This window comes from Typopeltis vanoorti, chromosome 15, assembly GCF_054136105.1.
Source record: "Typopeltis vanoorti isolate ZY-2024b chromosome 15, IOZ_Tvanoo_1.0, whole genome shotgun sequence".
In the NCBI taxonomy this organism is placed as follows: Eukaryota; Metazoa; Arthropoda; class Arachnida; order Uropygi; family Thelyphonidae; genus Typopeltis; species Typopeltis vanoorti.
The window spans coordinates 14,364,370-14,384,431 of NC_143563.1; the positions used below are offsets into that span (position 1 = coordinate 14,364,370).

The 20,062-nt window shown below is 36.7% G+C and overlaps 1 protein-coding gene across 1 annotated transcript in view; it reads left to right on the top strand.

Annotated features, from left to right (window-relative positions):
• The window catches only part of LanB2 (laminin subunit gamma-1), a 403,913-nt gene that overhangs the window by 315,752 nt on the left and 68,099 nt on the right, over window positions 1–20,062 (top strand). Inside the window, exons 21-22 of the mRNA XM_090405827.1 lie at window positions 5,600–5,722; window positions 19,606–19,720. Coding sequence (XP_090261953.1) covers window positions 5,600–5,722; window positions 19,606–19,720 — 238 coding nt within the window. The remainder of the gene's footprint in view (window positions 1–5,599; window positions 5,723–19,605; window positions 19,721–20,062) is intronic.

The window sequence follows — 20,062 nt, forward strand, 5'->3', positions numbered from 1 at the left end:
TTTGGAACATGGCATTAGTAATAACTAATCCATGTCCTGAACAGAAATCCAGCAGGCATTTACCATTAGCTTTACTCTTTTCTCCAAATTTTCCCAAAACATTTCTATATGTCTAGTAATCATTTCCTACTCTCCTACCAGAACCAACTTTTCCTTTTTCATAGAGTCAGCTACCTTCTCTAACGCCTCAAAATATCCTCCATTTCTGCCTTGGTAGAACCTTTTGTAGGACCATAAGCACAAATAAGTATCATTTTTCATTTCCCCATTCTGATATTGCCCACATCACTCTACTTGATATTGCTTGCCATTCAAGAAGATTATCATCATATTTAGTATTGAATACTATAGCTATGGGGGTGTTTAAGGGTCAAAGCTGTATAATTGAGAGTAGACCTCCACTTAGCCTATAAAGGAATGTGGAGAACCAACCAGGGCTACTGACCTAATGTTCAATCCTCACCTTCTCGTGGTGCACCCTGTTAGGTATCTACCTGGATACTGAATGAACGAGGATGGGCTGGCAATTTGGAACTTAGCCGACCAAATTGTATTCTTATTGGCTTAAACCACAATATTAAATGATGGTACAACATGACAGAATTTCATGCTGGCTGGGGGCGTCGCCTGGTGTAACCAGCACAAATGATACTTATTTGTGCTGGTTAAACAAGGGCCCCGTTATTTTTGCCAGGTCGAACAGCAAAAACTCAGCTACTGGAACAAATCTGAAAACACACTACAACTCAGCATCACCAGAGTTAAAGATTGGTACTATCAACATAAGAAGCCTGAATGGCAAAGAAATAGAGCTAGCTGAAGAATTAGATAAGTACCAGATCAACATAATGGGGTGACTGAAACAAAAAAGACAAAAACTGGTGAGATCTTTCTGAGCAATAAATACAAAATGTTATATTCAGGCAATGACAATTAAGGAAAAGAAAGAGTAGCCATAGTATTCAACACTAAATATGAAGCTGATCTTCTTGAATGGCAGGCAATTTCAAGTAGAGTGATGCGGGCAAATATCAGAATGGGGAACTGGACAATGAGACTTATTTGTGCCTATGGCCCTACAAAAGGTTCTCCTAAGGTAGAAGTGGAGGAATTTTTTGAGGCTTTAGAGAACGTAACTGACACAACGAAAAATGAAAAGTTAGTCCTTGTTGGGGATCTAAATAGCAGAGTAAGTAATGATGTCAGACATACAAAAATATTTTGGGAAGATTTGGAGAAAAGAGCAAAGCTAATAATAATGGCAAATACTTGTTGGATTTCTGCTCAGGACATGGACTGGTTATTACTAACAGAATGTTCGAACATAAAAATGTGCACAAATTCACATGGAGAGAAGAAGCAAGGAATAAGAAAAGTCTCATTGACTATATTATTGTTGATAGTGATATTTTCTCTTTGGTGCAGGACACTAGAGTGTTCAGAGGATTTGAAATTGGAAGTCATCACCATTTAGTCTTAAGTAGGATAAAATTGAATTTCATATTGAAAAGAATAACATGTAAGAAAGTTTTAAAGCAAATAAAAGTTGAGCAGCTCTCGAATGTCAACTGTAGACTAAAATATACAAACATTATTCAAGAAAAAATGAAAGAGTTTGAGAACAGGAATCAAACCTTGGAGATTCAGTGGCAAGCTCTGAAGAAAACATGGATTGATTCTTCCAGAGAAGTATGTGGTGAGGTTATCTACAAGGATAGAAAAATCAGAACTCCCTGGTGGACACAGGAAGTTAAAGAGGCAGTGAAGGAAAAGAAGAAAGCATATCAAAAGTTCCTGGCAAATAAGTCAGCTTGTGCTCTTGGAGAATAAAGAGACAAATGTAAGAAAGCTAAACATTGTGTAAAACTAACTAAACAAAAGTCATGGGAAGACTTTGGTAAGAACATAGAAAATAAATATCAAGAAGGTGGCAAGGTATTCTGGAGGTTTTTGAAGAAGCTCAGAAATGGAGGAAAGAGTGCTGTAAAAGGAATTAGAGATGATAAAGGTGACATGAAAATGGGAGAAAAAAAAGATATCCTTGAAATATGGAGTAATTACTTTGAAAAACTGCTAAATGAAACAAGCAGTGATGATAGCACAGTGTTAAAAACACTGACCAGGCATGCAATCAGGAATACATATCCATACTTGAAGTAGAAAAAGCCATCAAAAGTCTGAAATGTGGAAAGGCAGCTGGAGTAGATGATATTAGACCAGAAATGCTCAAGTATGTAGGAATAAAAGTTTTTCAGTGGCTACACTGCACAGTTCAGATGGCCTGGACAGAAGGACGGATTCCAGATGATTGGAGTCGAGCTCTCATAGTACCCATACATAAAAAGGGAAATAAAACTGATTGTGAGAATTAGAGAGGTATTTCTCTACTGAGTGTTCCTGGTAAGATTTATGCCAGTATACTTGAGAAATGGTTGAGAAGGATTGTCGAAGAGAAGCTTGGTGAGGAACAAGCTGGATTCAGGCCAAATAGAGGCTGTCAGGATCAGATATTCACTTTACGACAAATAGTTAAGAAGTCATAGGAATATAACAAAGATCTCTTAGTAATAATATTTTTGGTTTAAAAATCAAGTGTTGATCAATTTTATTAACTTAACCAACTAGTTTTGCAAAACTTTAACTGTTGGCATCTTCAGGGCACTTACATATAGGTTGAAACAATCTCACAATTTGCCTTGAAATCAAGCTAAAAGAGTACATTGGCTATGTCAAAAACAACAGACAGGACATTTCTGGCGTATCATCTCATTTCTCCACAACTAACCATGTCATCGAGTGGGTCAAAAGTTGTTCCCCTTACTTAGAGGAAGATTACCATTCAAGAATTTTAAAAGAAGCAGCCACAGTCACCTGTTCTACTGTCAACCTTAACAGAAATCAAGGCCTAATACTCCCAGAGATATGGGAAACCCTAATCAAATCTTTAAAAACAAAAGAAATGAACTTTAATACAAACTACAGAAAGTTCCTCAGCAACAGCTAGCTAATCTTGTACATATGATACATGTATCACGCACGTTCGATACTATTTTATTTGTAATTATTCTAGTCAGTTTTTTACAGTTATTCTTGTCAGTTTTATAGTTACACATAATTGTGAGATTGTTTCAACCTATATGTAAGTGCCCTGAAGACGCAACAGTTAAAGTTTGGCGAAACTAGTTGGTTAAGTTAATAAAATTGATCAACACTTGATCTGTAAACCAAAAATATTATTACTAATTCTCAGGATCAAGAAAATAAACCTTCATTATAACAGAGATCTCTATTTAAGTTTTGTAGATCTGGAAAAAGCATATGACAAGGTGCCAAGAGAGAAGCTATTCAAAACGCTACAGTTGTGTGGTGTGAGTGGATCATTATATTAAGCAATACTTAGTATTTATTTGAGTTGTAAGTCAGCAGTTAGAATTGAAGGAAGTACAGGGAGATGGTTTAATGTTAAATCTGGTGTCAGACAAAGTGGTATGAAACTTGATATCAAAATTGGAGATGTTTATGTCAGCTCCTTGCTTTATGCGGATGATGTTATACTTCTAAATAAATCTGCTACAAGTCTGCAAGATTCCCTGAAGAAATTGAATAACTATTGTGATAGATATGGTATGGAGGTCAGCAATAACAAGACAAAAATAATGAAAATAGGCAGAAGTATTAAAAATATCAGCTGCATTGTGAATGGAGAACCTATAGAACAAGTAAAACATTTCAGCTACTTAGGCACGATTTTTAGTGACGACGGTAAATTAAATATGGAAATAGCTGGTATGGTAGGAAGTCAACTGAATAAATTTATATGGAATAAGAGAGAAATTAGTCAAAACACTAAATTAGCTGTATACAAAACAGTGTTCAAACGAATTTTAACTTATGGATCTGAGAGCTGGGTCAGAAGTAAAACACTTGGCCAAAGACTAGAGACCACAGATATGAGAGTCCTGAGAAAGATTATAGGTGGAACAGAAGGCATCAATGGCAATATCATATTAAAAACGAGGATATTAGGAAAGAACTTGACATCGTTAGCATTCTGGAATGTGTTAGCAGAGTTCATCTCAGGTGGTATGGTCACTTAAACAGAATGGGAGAGGAAAGATTAGCAAAACAAGTATTCTCTGCGAGGTTGGCAGGAAAACCACCCAGAGGAAGACCAAGATATAGGTGGATTGATACGGTAAAAAGTGCCTTAGAAGATAGAAATATAAGATCTGACAATGTTGTAGCTTTGACAGGTAACAGATTGATTTGCCTGAAAATTGTAGGTAGTAAGTTAGTAATGATGTAAATTTTTCATGTAGTACTATCATATCCTGTACACCCTTTGAGGATAAATGTCAGGAATTTGATGATGATGATGTACTATAGCTACTACTTCTTTTTCCTGATTGTTATTGCCTGAATATAACATTTTGCATTTGTCACTGAGAAAGATCTCACCTGTTTTTGTCTTTGTTTCATTCATGCCTATTATGTTGATCTGCTAATTATCCAATTTTTATGCTAGTTTCATTTCTTTTCCAATTATGCCTCTTATGTTGATAGTACCAAATTTCAACTCTTAGCATGTGTTGTGTGTGACCTTTGTTCCTGTAGCTGACTTTTTGCCGTTCACCCTGGTTCTCTGATGAAAATGACGGGTCTTGTTTAACTGGGCGACGTCCCAGCTGGAATAAAATTCTGTCATGTTTTATCATAATTTTACATTGTGGTTTGAGCCAATAAAAATATAATTTGGTTGGCTAAATCCCAAATTGCCAGCCCATCTTCATCTGTTCAGTTTTAAGGTAAGTACCTAACAGGGTACACCATGAGAAGGTGAGGATTGGGCATTAGATCAGAAGCCCCAGTTGGTTTTATGCATACCTTAAAAAGCTATGTGGATGTCTCCTCCTAGTTATACTGCTTTGAAATATAAGTATACCACTGTATATGCATCTCCTCCAATGCATTCATATCTTGTTATAGTACATAAGTGAATTGGTAATATGTGATTTCTCTTTAAGAAACCCATGCTGACAATCACAGAAAATACTGTTGTTATCATGCTACTTCCATATCTTAGGTCTCACCAAACCTTCCAACACCTTAACTATGATAAAGATGGACTCATAGTGTGTAGTCTCGGTCTTATCTCTGGAACAAATTTTCCTTCTTTACACTCCTTTGCCAGTCTTATTGCTTTATTGACATCAAGCTTACTAATTCCTAATATACCTCTTGCTCATTCATCAGTATTGTTAAATTTGTTAAATATCATATAATTAAATATAATTTGTTCAACAGATTTTGACTGAGAAGTATTTCAGAATGTTATTTTATCATTCTGAAATAATTTTTCATTGAAGTATTCCGGTATCTTAAAATCAATTTTGATTTTTTATATAATTATCTCATGTTAAACTAAAATTCCATTGCAGATTTAGGTAAAACTTGATCTTAATGAAAATACTTCAGTTTCTGTATTTGTACAAGGATGAATTCATAATTTCTACTCCTTTTGTTTTTTTTATCTACGTATATAATATATATGAAATTAGATGTTTGAGATTGAGTGTCTTATTTCTTTTGGACAATTTAGGCGAGAGTGCTCCGAGGAAGTGCAAATGATATAATGAATGAGCATGAAAATATACTTGGTAAGATTGAAGAGCAAAAAAAAGATGCTGAAGATTTACTGAGTGAAAGCATGCACCAGCAACAGGTAGTATTGTAATATTAGATACAGTATAGTTTATTTTTTTTTATTAATTACTTATAAGAGAATAAAGTGATTGAAGTGGTCAGTTTATTAAGTATTTAGTTTATTGGTAAATGATTATTATTATAATAGAGGAACCTTCATGGAGTCTGATTCATTTCATATTACATTAACCATTATTCACACAACACCTACCATACCTATCATATCACTGACAAAGTACTTAAGATTACCTCTAACCACTCTCACAGCTGTGTAAACAAAAAAATCTATTCCTCATGCCCTTGTTAACAAAACTCTTACACAATTTCCAGGGGTGACTCATTGTTCTCTCCTGTCCTGTTGTGTAATAGAGCATTGAAATCCCTATGTGTATTTCTTATAAAGATAGATTGAAGCTTTGTGAGTTAAAAAGCTTAGTCTATCTTCATAAGGAACACTCCACGGACTAATCACCATTTTTGTTACTCACTTCTTGCCAATGAGTGCGGTGTTAGTTTGGGTACTGTTAATGTGATTTTAGAAGGAAGACAGGTACCTTTCCTTTTGGCAGAAAAGGAAAATGTGGACGAAAAAAGAAAAATACACTTACTCAAGATCATTTACTAGTTAAGAAAAGCAAAATTAATCCAAGTTTGTCTGCTGTAGGTAGATTATAGACTTTTAGGCTAAAATAATAGATTTGGCAGCTAGTGGGATTAATGTTTCTGACATGACAGTCCATCGATGATTGTTGGAATCAGGGAGGACTACCTACAGACCAAAAAAAGGAAACAACTGTTGATGCAGGCTATGCAGAAAAAGAGGCTCCAGTGGGCAAAATTGCATAGAGATTGGACTGTTGAAGAAGTGGAAGGAGGTCATATTCTTAAATGAGAGCCATTTCTTTGTCCAAGGAGAGCAAGTACCTATTTTTGCAAATCAGTAGCTGAGAAGACAAGACGTCTTCCACCCACCTTCAACAAGCTCCTAAACATCCAGCTAAAAAGATGTTCTGGGGTTGTTTTACACATGACTGTCCAAATCATTTGTGCCTGTTGACAGTAGGATGAAAAGTGACCAATACGTAAAAATATTGGAGAAAAGAGTATTCCCAAAGATCAAGAAAGACAAAGAACTCATCTTTAACAGGATCTCACTCCATGCCATGCTTCAAAAAAAGTGAAAGAGTTCCTCAAAAATCACAACATCCAATTGCTTCAGTGGCCTGGTAACTCTCCTGACTTTAACCCAATAGAACATTTGTTGGCCATAGTGAAAAAGACTTGGAAAAATTACATTGTGATACAAAGGATAACTTAATACAATCCATCATACAAGTATGGTTTCAAGATGCAGAAATTAGAAAAATGTGTTCTATGTTGGTAGCATCCATGCCTAAGCAAATCAATGAAGTTATTAGGAACAGAGGAATACATATAAATTATTAGGTAAAGTTCAGTGAGTGAATGAGACTACTTTGGAATAGTTTTGGCAGACAGTTGTGTTATTGTTTGTATGGGTGCCTCTTCAAGATTGCTAGTGATAGTACATCTAAATACCAAGAAAAATGAGAGCCGCTGGCTGATGACAGGACTCTCACCTTACAGGAATATGACTTTGAGATGAGAATACTACAATTCAACCAATATTGCTCTGAACATCTTTTGAGAAATTGTGTTTGAGTTGAACAGTAGACTGGCAGAAATGCCATCAGGATCTGTAGTTACATCAGTTCAGTGATGTAACAAAATTGAAGCCACCAAAACCATAAGTATTAGCAAACTTTTGTTTGCTTGTGTAAAACTATAGAAATGACATTTGCTTCTATTGTGTTAGTGCCTGAAGAAAAACCCTTATAGATTTGATTCTTTTTCTGGGTAGATGAACTTTTTTTTTTTTCTGGACCTTTTCAGTTGGTTCCCAAGTGAGTCGATCTTTGGCACAAGCAAGTAGATTTTCTCTCATAGAAACTTGAGTGTTTAACTCCAGCTCAATGGCCATGAAACTCACTATTTTAGGCATTAAAAAAAGACATATTTACTTGTTAGGGTTCAGGACTAAAGGATGGCAGCAGTCTGCCATAACTCTCACTGTTCAGGTGAGAGATTATGGAAGATTCACTTGTAACTATCATGATGGCTGAAGGATGGAGACTCAGTGCCTATTGCTTTTCAAAAAAATAATTAGAGTTAAAGGAGCCTTAATTATTTCCATCTCTGGGAATTCCCTTTGCAAATAAAAGATGATAGATGAGATAGTTATGTGTTTATATGTTATTATAATCTCTAACCGAATCTATCAACTACATAGATATGACCACAACAACCATATTTGTATTGTGATAGCAGTAATTTCAGGAGTTGAAATTAAGTTAATTTTTAAAATAACTGGTGATATTTGAGTCATTTTTATGGGATTATGATTTTTATGAGTGTTTACTTGTCTCTTTGTTTTTAAGAGTTGTTTGCTTGCTTGTTTGGTTCTAAGCGCTTTTATTATGTATATATATATTGTTTGTTATGGTGTGTGTGTGTGTGTGTGTGTGTGTGTGTGTGTGTGTGTGTGTGTGCGTGTGTGTGTATGTGTGTGTGTTTGTTTGTTTTCCCTCAATCCAATAGTTGATTGGGTAGCAATGCTACAATACTAGGGAATTATTATACAACAAGGTGGTTTCCCAATGCCTTCTTTGTCCATTTGTATTCTGTGTTTGTGAATATGTGTATTCACTGGGTTGATTTCAAGGATGGAGAGACTGTATCATATCTGCATGAGACTGACTGAATCACCATTTATTGAAAAGCCCTGATAAAGGTTCTTTGCATCATTGATAGGATTTGAACCCAGGTCTTTGTTATGGTGCCAATGAAAAATAGAAAAGTAGTTTGCAGTTTCAGCAATCCAGTTTTGTTTACTGCAGAATGTGCAAAATGTAGTTGCTATATACAGTGAAAGATTTGTGGAAAGAGAGTAAAACTGGTTAGCATGTGTGCATGGAAGTGTCTCAAAAGCAAATGCCAGAACTGTGGGGAGGGTAAGAATTATGATAGCCAAGAGTTAATATTATTATTATTATAGGAGATATGAGTTACAAAGATTATATCTGGATTAGGGGATTTAGATTATGGGGACTGAAGTTTCTGTAGACTTTGGTTGTATTGTAACTGCACTGTCTAGGAAGAGCAGACTGTTATTACTTTCTGTTTCTGTTGTGAATTGGATCCTTGGATGTTGGCTGTTCAAATGGGATAGGAAAGTGTGTAAGGTGTCCCAGCCATGTGACTAAATAGTGGGTTTAAGGTGGGGGTAGAATTTAGTGCATTCTTTTCAAATATCTCCATGAAAAAGTTAGCCTAGGGGGAGAAAGAGGGGGAGCCAATGGCTGTACCCTTGATTTGTTTGTAGAATTTTCCTTGCCAAACAAAATAGCCTGAGTTTATAGTGAACTGAAACAGGGCTGAGATATCAGGAGTAAATTCTGCTTGGGTAAGTGCCAAGGTGTCCTTAAGTGGGACATTTGTGATAAGGAGACATTGAAACTGACTATTAAGTTAGTGTTGCAGAGTGTTATATACTGGACTTAAAATGGGCTGAGCTTTTGATATGTGACGAGGTATTGCCAGTACTACAAGAAAGGACTTTGGCTAAATGTTTAGCCAGTTTGTAGGTGGGTGAGTCTATACCATCTGCAGTTGGGCATACAGGTACATCCTCTTTATGGATTTTTGAAAATCCATAAATACATGGGGGGGGGGGTCTGAAATTGTAGGGTTTTAGTTTGTTGGTCATATCTGCTGACCAGGAAGTGACATTTTTTGGCCGTGAATGGATAGCTGTGATCTGTGTGTGTGTGTGTGTGTGTGTGTGTGTGTAGGTGGGGGTCATAATTTAGTAGGCAGGAGGTGGGATCAGTCTTTTAAAAAAAAGGGTGGTCATTTTTTTATTATATTATATTATACATTATATACTAAATTCTGAATATGAACATACCAATGGGATTAGATGGCTTATTGGCTTGTGTATTATGAGAATATACAAGGGAATTATCAGCTGACCAGGCTATTTAATTTAAGTCTCAGTAGTGGAAAGAGGGCAAAATAGTTCCATTGCACAAAAGGGAGGGTCCAAGACAGATTGTAGCAAATTATAGACCAGTCAGTATTTCAAGAGTGATAGTGGTTATGGTAATGGAGAATTGGCAAAAGGCAGCACTTCAGGACTGGATGGACAGAAGTATGACAATCTCTAGGTGATAGATTAGCATTGTGAAGGGTAAGTCTTGCCTTAGTAATTTGGTCACTTTTTGTAATAAAGTGACAGTTGAATTGGAGAAAGGACATGGCTACACAGTCATACTGCTGTACTTTGCAAGCATTTGACAGGATATCACATGGAATGGTTTTACATAAACTGGAGCAAATAGGGATGGATATGAAGCTAGAGATTTCGATGAGAGGATGGTTGATGGACAGATATCAATGAGCAGCATATGGGAGTTGATCCAGAAGAAGGTGGATGACTAGGAATGCACCACAGGACCCTGCAGTGACCCATTGCCTGCTGTTTAATTTGTACATCAGTGATATAGGAAATATAAGGTGAGATATTCAGTTGTTTTTGAGTTCTTTTTAAAAGCTATGTGTTAAAGCTTAAGTGCTGAGAGAAACTCATGTTAAAAGCTTAATGGATTGAAACAGTACTGAAAACAGGTTAAAATATTATTTAATTCTTCCAGTATTTTGCCTTGATCACTGAGACATTGTAAAGGAGTACAATATGAGCATGGCGGTTTTATTCCAACTGATTGTATGAGCCATATCTAAAGCATGGTCTGCAAGGCCAATTGACCATAGTCATGACTGCAGATGTATTTTATATGCTCTTCCATAGGGATGTTGGCTGATCTTTCTGTATATCTGTCCATTGTAGGCCAACTTGCAGGCACTTTATATACCCAGATCTCTTGTCTCTCCTACTTCCTCCAGTTTAACTCCTCCCATAGAGTATGCAGTGTCCCATCGATGTGTCCCAACTTTATATACTCCAGGCACAGAGAGGGGAGGGAGTTGATCTTGAGTGGAATGTAAAATATACGCTAATAATGGTATTTCACCACACGTTTTGAGAGAATGTGCTAAGGAACTGACAGTGCCCTTGGCCTGGCTTTTCAATCAAAGTCTGGCTGCGGGAAAGGTGCCCATGGAATAGAAGGAAGGTAAGATAGTGCCATTTCATAAGGGCAGTAGCAGACTCTAATTATAGGCCAGTTTGTGTGTCATCAGTAGTTAGTAAGATCTTGGAGAAAGTAGTGAGGGAACCATATACAGCATTGGGCATATGAGTGTAATGTTATCAGTGAGAGTCAACATGGATTTGTGGAGGGGTGCTCTTGTTTTAGCAATATGCTAGCCTTTTATGATAAAGTTACAAGAGCATTAGATGAGGGAAAGGCATATACTGCAATTTTCCTAGACTTAGCAAAGGCATTTGACAGGACCACATGATAAGCTGATATTCAAGTTGCAGCACATGGGTCTGGATGTCAGATTGGTCAACTGGATTCAGGATTGGGTGTCTGATAGATATCAGAGAGTTGTGTATGGTGAAGCAATATCAAAGAGGCAGAAGGTTACAAGTGGAGTTCCACAGGGCTCAGTACTGGGACCTATATTGTTTAACCTTTATATCAATGACATTGTCCGTGGATTGCAAGGGGATATTCGGTTGTTTGCAGATGATGCAAAGCTGGGAAGGGTTATTAGTAATAGTGCAGATGTGGTAGCCCTGCAAGAGGATTTGAATAAGCTAGATAGATGGGCAAATGAATGGGGGTATCAGTTTAATGCAGCAAAACGTAAGGTCTTGAGGGTTGGGACACATCGATGGGACACTGCATACTCTATGGGAGGAGTTAAACTGGAGGAAGTAGGAGAGACAAGAGATCTGGGTTTGATGATTGATAGAAACCTGAAATTTAGGGGACATATTGCAAAGGTAGTGAAAGTAACACAGAGGATTGCTGCAATAATGAGAAGGACACTGACCTGCAGAGATAAAATGGTTATCATTCCATTGTATAAGAGTCTGATCAGACCACGCTTAGACTGTTGTTCTGAGATCTGGTCCCCAGGATTTGAAGGGAATAAATTAACAGTGGAAAGGGTACAAAGGCAGATAAAAAGTTGGTGTGGGGACTGTGCAATGTTAGTTATGAGGATCGGCTGAGGGAGTATGGACTGCAGAGTTTGGTGGATAGAAGAAGAAGGGGTGATATGATTGAGACTTTTAAACTGTTGAGAGGTGGTTACAGGGTTTGACACTGAGGAGTTCTTTCACTTGATTGAACAGCAGGAAGGAGTCATGACAAGGAGCCATCCCTGGAAGTTACGAAAGGAAACTGTGAGAAAGAGGGTGAGGAGTGGTTTCTTTGCATGGAGGGTGGCTGAACCATAGAATGCATTGCCTGATCGAGTGGTGAGAGCGAGAACAGTCAATGCATTTAAGGAGTGGATAGACTTTGTGTTTCCTAGTAGGGACCTCCCTCAATGAGTCTTGATAGACTTGTGTTTCTTAGAAAGGACCTCCCACGATGAGTCTTTTGACTCCATGGAGGCCTGAATAATAATAACAATAATATTATACATAATATTATGGAAATAATAAAAATATATGCCAATCATGCAGGCCTGGTTGGCCGAGTGGTTAGTGTATCAGCTCTGCAGCCAAAAGGCTGCGGGTTAGAATCCTGCCATGGGCATGGATGTTTGTGATTGTCCATGCAAATATTAGTGGTGTGGGTCGGCAGCAGATGATGGCAGTAGTTGCGGTTGGTGGAGACCTAGAGTTGTAGAGTAGGTGCCCTCCCTCAATGGGTCTTTGGACTTCCTGGAGGTGGTACGTAATAATAATAAGTTCAGCAAGCTTTCGTGGCACTTAATGGATTGAAACCGCACTGAAAAAAGATTAAAATATTATTTAATTCTTCCAGTATTTTGTCTTGGTCACTGAGACATTGTAAAGAAGTGCAAGTCATGCAGAAATTAATTCTCGTGGAAAGGCTTAGACATTGGTTATGCATTTTCACTATATAATTTAAGGAAATTATAACGTACTAGGATATACATTAAAATAAATTTTAATATATTTCAATATTTCAGCAACGTCACGTTGCGATTTTCAAGAACTTATGTACAAGACATGTGCACACAGGCACAACAAAACAGTAAGTGAGGAAGAAGTAGGAAGCTATTATTTCTCCTAAAGTCCTGAGTTGTGCCCTCTAGCGGGCATCTTGGTATTCTTGGGCGATTGGGCTGAAGGTCTTCTGATGTAGGTTTCCCATTGAGGAAGTCTCATGCAGCCAAATTTGTTGAGGTTAGGATCGTTTCTTAGGGCTGAAGCTGATTCCATGAAAAGCTTTTCATATCTGTATTTGCTACAGCAAATATCAGAATTTCAGAACACAAGGACTACATCCGTTTTCACCAATACAGCCACTCTGGTCTTGCTGACCATGCTGGATACCTGCATGGCTGGATACCTGCCATAGAATACGGTGGAAGAAAGCCAGGATAATACACCGTAGCAAATACAGATATGAAAGGCTTTTCATGGAATCAGCTTCAGCCCTAAGAAACGATCCTAACCTCAACAAATTTGGCTGCATGAGACTTCCTCAAATTTTGGAAACCTACATCAGAAGACCTTCAGCCCAATCTCCCAAGAATACTAACATTGCCTGCTAGAGGACACTACTCAGGACTTTAGGAGAAATAATAGCTTCTTACTTCTTCCTCAATTACTGTTTTGTTGTGCCTGTGTGCATGTGTCTTGTACATAAGTTCTTGAAAATGGCAACGTGACGTTGCTGAAATATTGAAATATATTAAAATTTATTTTAATGTATATCCTAGTACGTTGTAATTTCCTTAAATTATATAGTGGAAATCATGCAGAAATTGTATTTCTTTGTGACTCAGGCATTTTTTTATAAAGTGCCTCAGACATAAGGGATGATATTAGTATTACTAAAATCTTTCTGAAGCGAAGGTCAGGGATTAGGGAAAGGATTGATTATTATTTTGATACTGTGGGAATTATAACCATTAGATAAGAAAGTGTGGTGTATATGATTTAGTTCTGCTGTAAGGGGGTACTCACTGGAACAAAGTTATGGACTCTATTGATTAGTGTTTTAATAATACTATATTGTTTGGGGGGAGGGCTACTCAGAGGAAAATGGAAAGATCACCGATGCAGGTCTCTCCCCAAGTCCTCCATTCTATTCTATCTTGAGCTCTTCTCTGCCAGTGAGTTTTCTAGCCTTCTCTTTAAATCTCATCCTCTCAACATTTCTTTCTTTCTATAGCTCTCTTTCCATCTATTTGATACCACTCAGATATTATTTTTGTCCATTTTTGAGTGTTACTTCTTGCAATATGACCTGTACACTGCTATTTGGATCTTTTAATGTCTGGTTTTTTGGCAAAAGTTACAAATTTCCTAAGGACATAGTTAAGGAATTAATGTACAGTGCTTATGGAAAACTATGCTGAGAGGCATTTCAGTATGGAATATGTCCATACTGAAATGTCCACACCGAACTGCGATGCAGCTCGGGGTGGACATAGTGTTGTACCATGCTTATCACCAAGTGATTCAAGAGTTCTTAAGGCAAACTGCCTTCAGAGCAAGGATAAGGCCTTGTTTATTTTCTGGAGTGGACTTTTGAGCAGCAGTTTATCTCCCTATTGCATCCAAACATGGTCTATGAGGTTGAGATCTGGAGAGCATGCTGGCCACTCGATTCAGTTAATATCCTTGGTTTCCAGAAGTATCTCCACTGGTCCACTGTTCGAATCCTGCCATGGGCATGGATGTTTGTGATTGTCCATGCAAATACTAGTGGTGATGGCAATGTGGCATTTCCATCCATAAAAATGAATGCTTCATCTACAGCATCATTGAAATAATTGAACATGACATTGAAGAACTTCATTTTAATATCGTTCACCAGTCATAGTCTCTTTTTCCAGCACTTGCAGTTTGGTGTGTCCACGATAATGCCTCCCCACACCATGACCCCACCATCTCTGTATCTGTCCCTTTCAAGAATATTATGGTGATAGTAAGCAGTGCCACTTTCAGTTAGATTTCAATATTCAATTGTCAGCTATCAATATTCGTCACTTCTCTATCAGGCATTTTACTCTTCCCACACAACTAGAGCTCACATTTAAAACATTTCCTACATGTTTGCTTACCAGTTTCACTATCCTTCCAAAAATATTTAACTTTTTGTAACAAGTACATTTCATACATGCTTCATAGAACAAAATCTCACATGCTGAAGCCCTCAAACAAAGACATCTTAGCCACTATTGTTCTGTTATATTTAAATTTAAGTTCTATATACATTTAAGTTTATTTAGTAAAAACCTTTAAAAATGTTTCCATTTAAGTGAGCTGATTGCATGATGATAATAAATTTTGCCATCGTGATATTTTCTCAATCAAAAACGTTTTTTATAATGAAAATAACATCATAATTATCAATTTTCTGATATGTACTGTCAAAAAGAATACAGGATAAATTAAAGATACCAATTAAATTATATACTTGGTTTAATCCTTTATCCAAGTATAAGCAAACAAGTTCGTGCCCAAACTATTTTCAGGACTGGGGCAACATGTATAAAGAAGCTAATGACTCCACATCACTTGCCTTAGTATCCCATAATGCAATTGCAGACATGTACAATGCTATGCATTATGGGAAGGGTCACTACCCAGACCGGTTTTGACCTTTATTGAGGTCTCATCAGTAAGAACCAGAGGTGATACTAAGGTTGAATTAATGCCGAAGTCATATTTTCATATACGAGTAGCTAAAAGGTGTCACGCCTTATTATTAAAATACTCTAGATCAGTGATTTTCAACCTTTTTCATAACACAGCACACCTAGACTAATTATTAAAATTCTGCGACACACTAAAAATATATTCTTTTAATTTTTTTGATGATCTGGCAAAAAATAGGCATAATTTTGATTGATTTATGCACACAAGAAGATGGAAGACCAGACACTAATAAATAAATGCGCAAATTACGACATTATTTCTTTGTTAATTAATTTGTTTTCATAAATCTCGCAGCACACCTGAAGACCTCTCACCGCACACCAGTGTGCTGTGGCACACTGGTTGAAAATCACTGCTCTAGATTATAGAAAATTGTTGGAAAAACTTCCGACAACTTTCTATAATCCGGAATACAGGATAATATGACATTGCTATATAAATTTGTATTATTATTAATGTCCTTCAACATTTTATTCCAAATTAGTCACTTCTAGGGCACTTTTGACTACATCAGTACACCTAGATCTTGGTCTTCTTTTGGGTCTTTTTCCTGCCATATTGACATCAAACACATGCTTTGCTAATCTTTCCTTTCTCATTTTGTTTAAGTGACCATAAAACCTGAGATTAGCTTTACTCACACATTCTGGAATGCTAATGATGTCAAGATCCTTCCCAATATCTTCATTTTTAATCTGATTCTGCCCTTGACAACATCTTCACTCCATTAATTTTTCTCAGAACTGCCTCTCTGATCGGCTGTACAAATGATCAACTTTGACTATCTCTAACCTAACTCTCAGTTTCATATATTATTATTATTATTATTATTCAGGCCTCCAAGGAGTCAAAAGACTCATCGAGGGAGGTCCTTCCTAAGACATAAAGTCTGTCAAGACTCATTGAGGGGAGGTCCCCCCCTGAGAAACATAAAGTCTATCATACCACTCTTTAAACTCACTGACCGTTCTCGCTCCCACCACTCCATCAGGCAATGCATTCCACGGCTCAACCACCCTCCACACAAAGAAACCACTCCTTATCCTCTTGCTCACAGTTTCCTTTCGTAACTTCCAGGGATGGCCTCTTGTCATCGCTCCTTCCCGCTGTTCAACCAAGCGAAAGAACTCCCCAGTGTCAACCCTGTAACCACCTCTCAACAGTTTAAAAGTCTCAATCATATCACCTCTCCTTCTTCTATCCACCAAACTCTGCAGTCCACATTCTCTCAGCCGATCCTCATAACTATCTTGTTGTATACTGTATACTGCTAGTTTAATGTTTGCTTATTCTTTTGTCTATCTATTTCCATATTTAATTTGCCAACTTCACTAAAAATTGTGCCTCAATAGTTGAAACAATTTACTTGTTCTCTGTTCTCCATTGAGAATGCAGTTGAAGTTTCTATGTTCCTGCCTATTTTCATAATTTTGGTATTTTTCTTGCAGATATTCATACTAAATTTGTTACAGCTGTTATTCAGTTTAGTTAAAGAATCCTGGAATTTTGGAATTTTCACTGGTTATGTTTAGGAGCACCACATCATCTGCATAAAACAGAGCTAAGAGTGATATCTCCAGTTTTGATATCAGGTTTTATGCAACTTTCTTTCATAATGCAATCTGTATAAATTATGAATAAGAGTGAAATAGAGTGCACCCTTATCTTACAACTGGTTTTTACATAAACTGTCTTCCTGTATTCCATTCTAACTGCTGCTGTACATCTTAAACATAGACTATGTATTGCTCTGCATAAATGTTCCATTTGCCATATATAAGAGTATTCTGAACAGCTATTCTCTTGGTACCATGTCTCATGCTTTTTTTTTTTTCAGACTCCAAAACTTAAATACAATCCCTTTTTGTATTCTCGTGATTTCTCAACTATTTTTCATAAACATAAAATCTGATCTTAAATTTATTTGGCCTGAACCCAGCTTATTCTTTTCTATTCTAATTAAAGGCTAGTGATTATGAAAAGCCTAGGAGACAGCTTGGAGCCATGGAATGCATTGCTAACTGGAAACAAGATAAATGCTACTTAGTCACTGATTAAGAAATGAAACTTAATAGCAGCAATATGAAGATATATTTGAAATACCATAGGGTTGAATAAGGTAGGTATAAAATGCAAGAATGAAGCGATTAAACATACGCTGTGGAAGAATACACAGTAGAAGCAGCAAGTTTTATCATCAGTTGCACAAAGAGCATGCCAGAAAGGTGCGTTGCTTGTTAAAGGAAAGCCAAAGTACAGTATAAGCAGAAATAAGCTAATCAAGCTAAGAAAGATCCTAGAGAGTTCTCTCAATAATTCAGCAAGTTGACGATAGAATGATTATGGTAAGATATTAATTGATGAAAATGGTAGATTGGTAACTCTTGCAGATGATGTAGTTGATGCATTCAGGGAGTATTTTTCCAGGATGTTTCACATGAGAAGCCTGGGTGCATGGGAAATGGGAGAGAATTGACTGATGAGTGAGCAAGAGGATATAAGGAATTAAGTAAATTTGATGTCAATAAGGTAATAGGACTTGATGATCACCACATCTTAAGGGAATGTTCAAGGGAGTTGATGGCAACCTAGACAAATGCTGTTTAACAAGTCTTGCAATAGGGCAAGTCTCAAAGGAATGGCAAGTGGGTGAAATTGTTTTATTTTCACAAAGGTGGTGATCAAACTGTGGCCCCATATTAAAAGCCATTCTGTGTGCTTAGAGTAGTGGTTAAGGTGATGGAGAAATTGGTGAAAATTAGGATACAGAATTGGGTTGATAATAGTAGTGTTCTCTGTGATGGATAGCACGGATTTGCTAAAGGTCATCATATTTTACCAGTTTACTTATGCACTACAAGTTAACAAACGTTTGAACCAGGACATCCAATTAGTTTACATGGCTATGTTTATCAAAGGGCTTTGCTTAGTTTTTGCAAAGACCTTTCATAGATTGCCACACAACCAGTTGGTAACTAAATTGAAACAGATGGGTGTTCAGATACCAGATTAGCAAGTTGGATAAGTGATCAAAAGCCAGTCAGCAATTTGTGTGTGGAAGTGCATTTTCCTGAATGAGAGAAGTCACTAGTTGTATGCTGCAGGGATTTGTTTTGGAGCTATTGTTGATATTGGGTTGAGTTTAATTGCAGCTGTTTGCTGATGAAAGTTTGGAGAGAACAATAAGGAGTCAAGATAATTTTATTGCTCTTCATGGAGGATCTGAATAGACTGCAAGAGTGGGAGAGTGAGTGCAGCTACCAGTTTAATTTACCAAAGTGTATGATTTTGTAATTGGTAGGCAATGATGGGATGCAAAGTATAAAATTAGTAGGAAAATTTTGAAGAAAGTGGAGGGGATGGGTGAGAGATTTGGGAGTGATGGTGTACATGGAATTTAGGGATTTCATTGTATATATATATATATACAATGAAATATATATATATATATATATATATATATATTGAAAAGAGTTGAGTGAAGATTGAAGTTTCTGGTATGTGAAATGTGGAATCTGAAGACAGATTGAGAGAGTGCCATTTACAGAGGAAGAGAAAGGGAGGATATAATTGAGACACATTGGTTAAGGGATTGTTATCAAGTTAATGTAGAGATATTTCATAGAAGGTTCTACTTATATGAGACAGGTAGGAAAAGAAGTCATTCCTGGAAGCTGTATAAGGAAGGCATGAGCAGGGAAGTTAGATTTTTTGTGAAGAGAGAGGTGGTGAGTGTGGAAATATTGAATGAATTTAAGGCATGGTCTAACAAACTTTGTGCAGCAGCAAAGACCATTTGCTGAATCTTCTGAATGTCGGTCTGGCGATAATAATAATAATAATAATTACTTCATTAGTTATTGTAAATGCATTTAAGCATTTTTTTATAATAAGTTTCTCTACATAATCTTTTCTGAGAAATAATGCACAAATTGTTACTCTTTCATTAATCTTTAAACTCAGCAATGATCTGGAGCAACTACTTTAAATGATCCAATATTGCTTTTTTTTTTTTTTTTATTAAATGATAATAAATTTAACTGTAGGTAACTGATGAGCTTTTGGCAGATACTGATGCAGCATTAGCCAAGGCAAAGGAAGCTGTTGCAGCTGGAGAGAAAATACTTGATGATGCTAAACATACACTGGAAACTCTGGAAGGTATGTTTTTTAAATAAAAATGTATGATACCTAATTTTTACCTTTATATATATATTTTTTATTATGTCCTAGGCATGGCCTCTACATCCTGAAGCAGCCCCCCAGGCCAGGATTTTTGGCAGCCCCCCCCACCTGTCGCTCAGGTTAAGGACAACGCATTGCTATAGGGTTTAGGATCAATTAGTTTAAGTGATAACACAAAAGTAATATTTATTTAAAAAACTACCAACATCTACATAATACAAACTAATAATAATATTAAAAATTACTTCAAAGTATATTTTCTAGCTTTTGTCGACGCAAATTTATCAATAATGTCAGTAAAATCAATTCGCTTAGCCA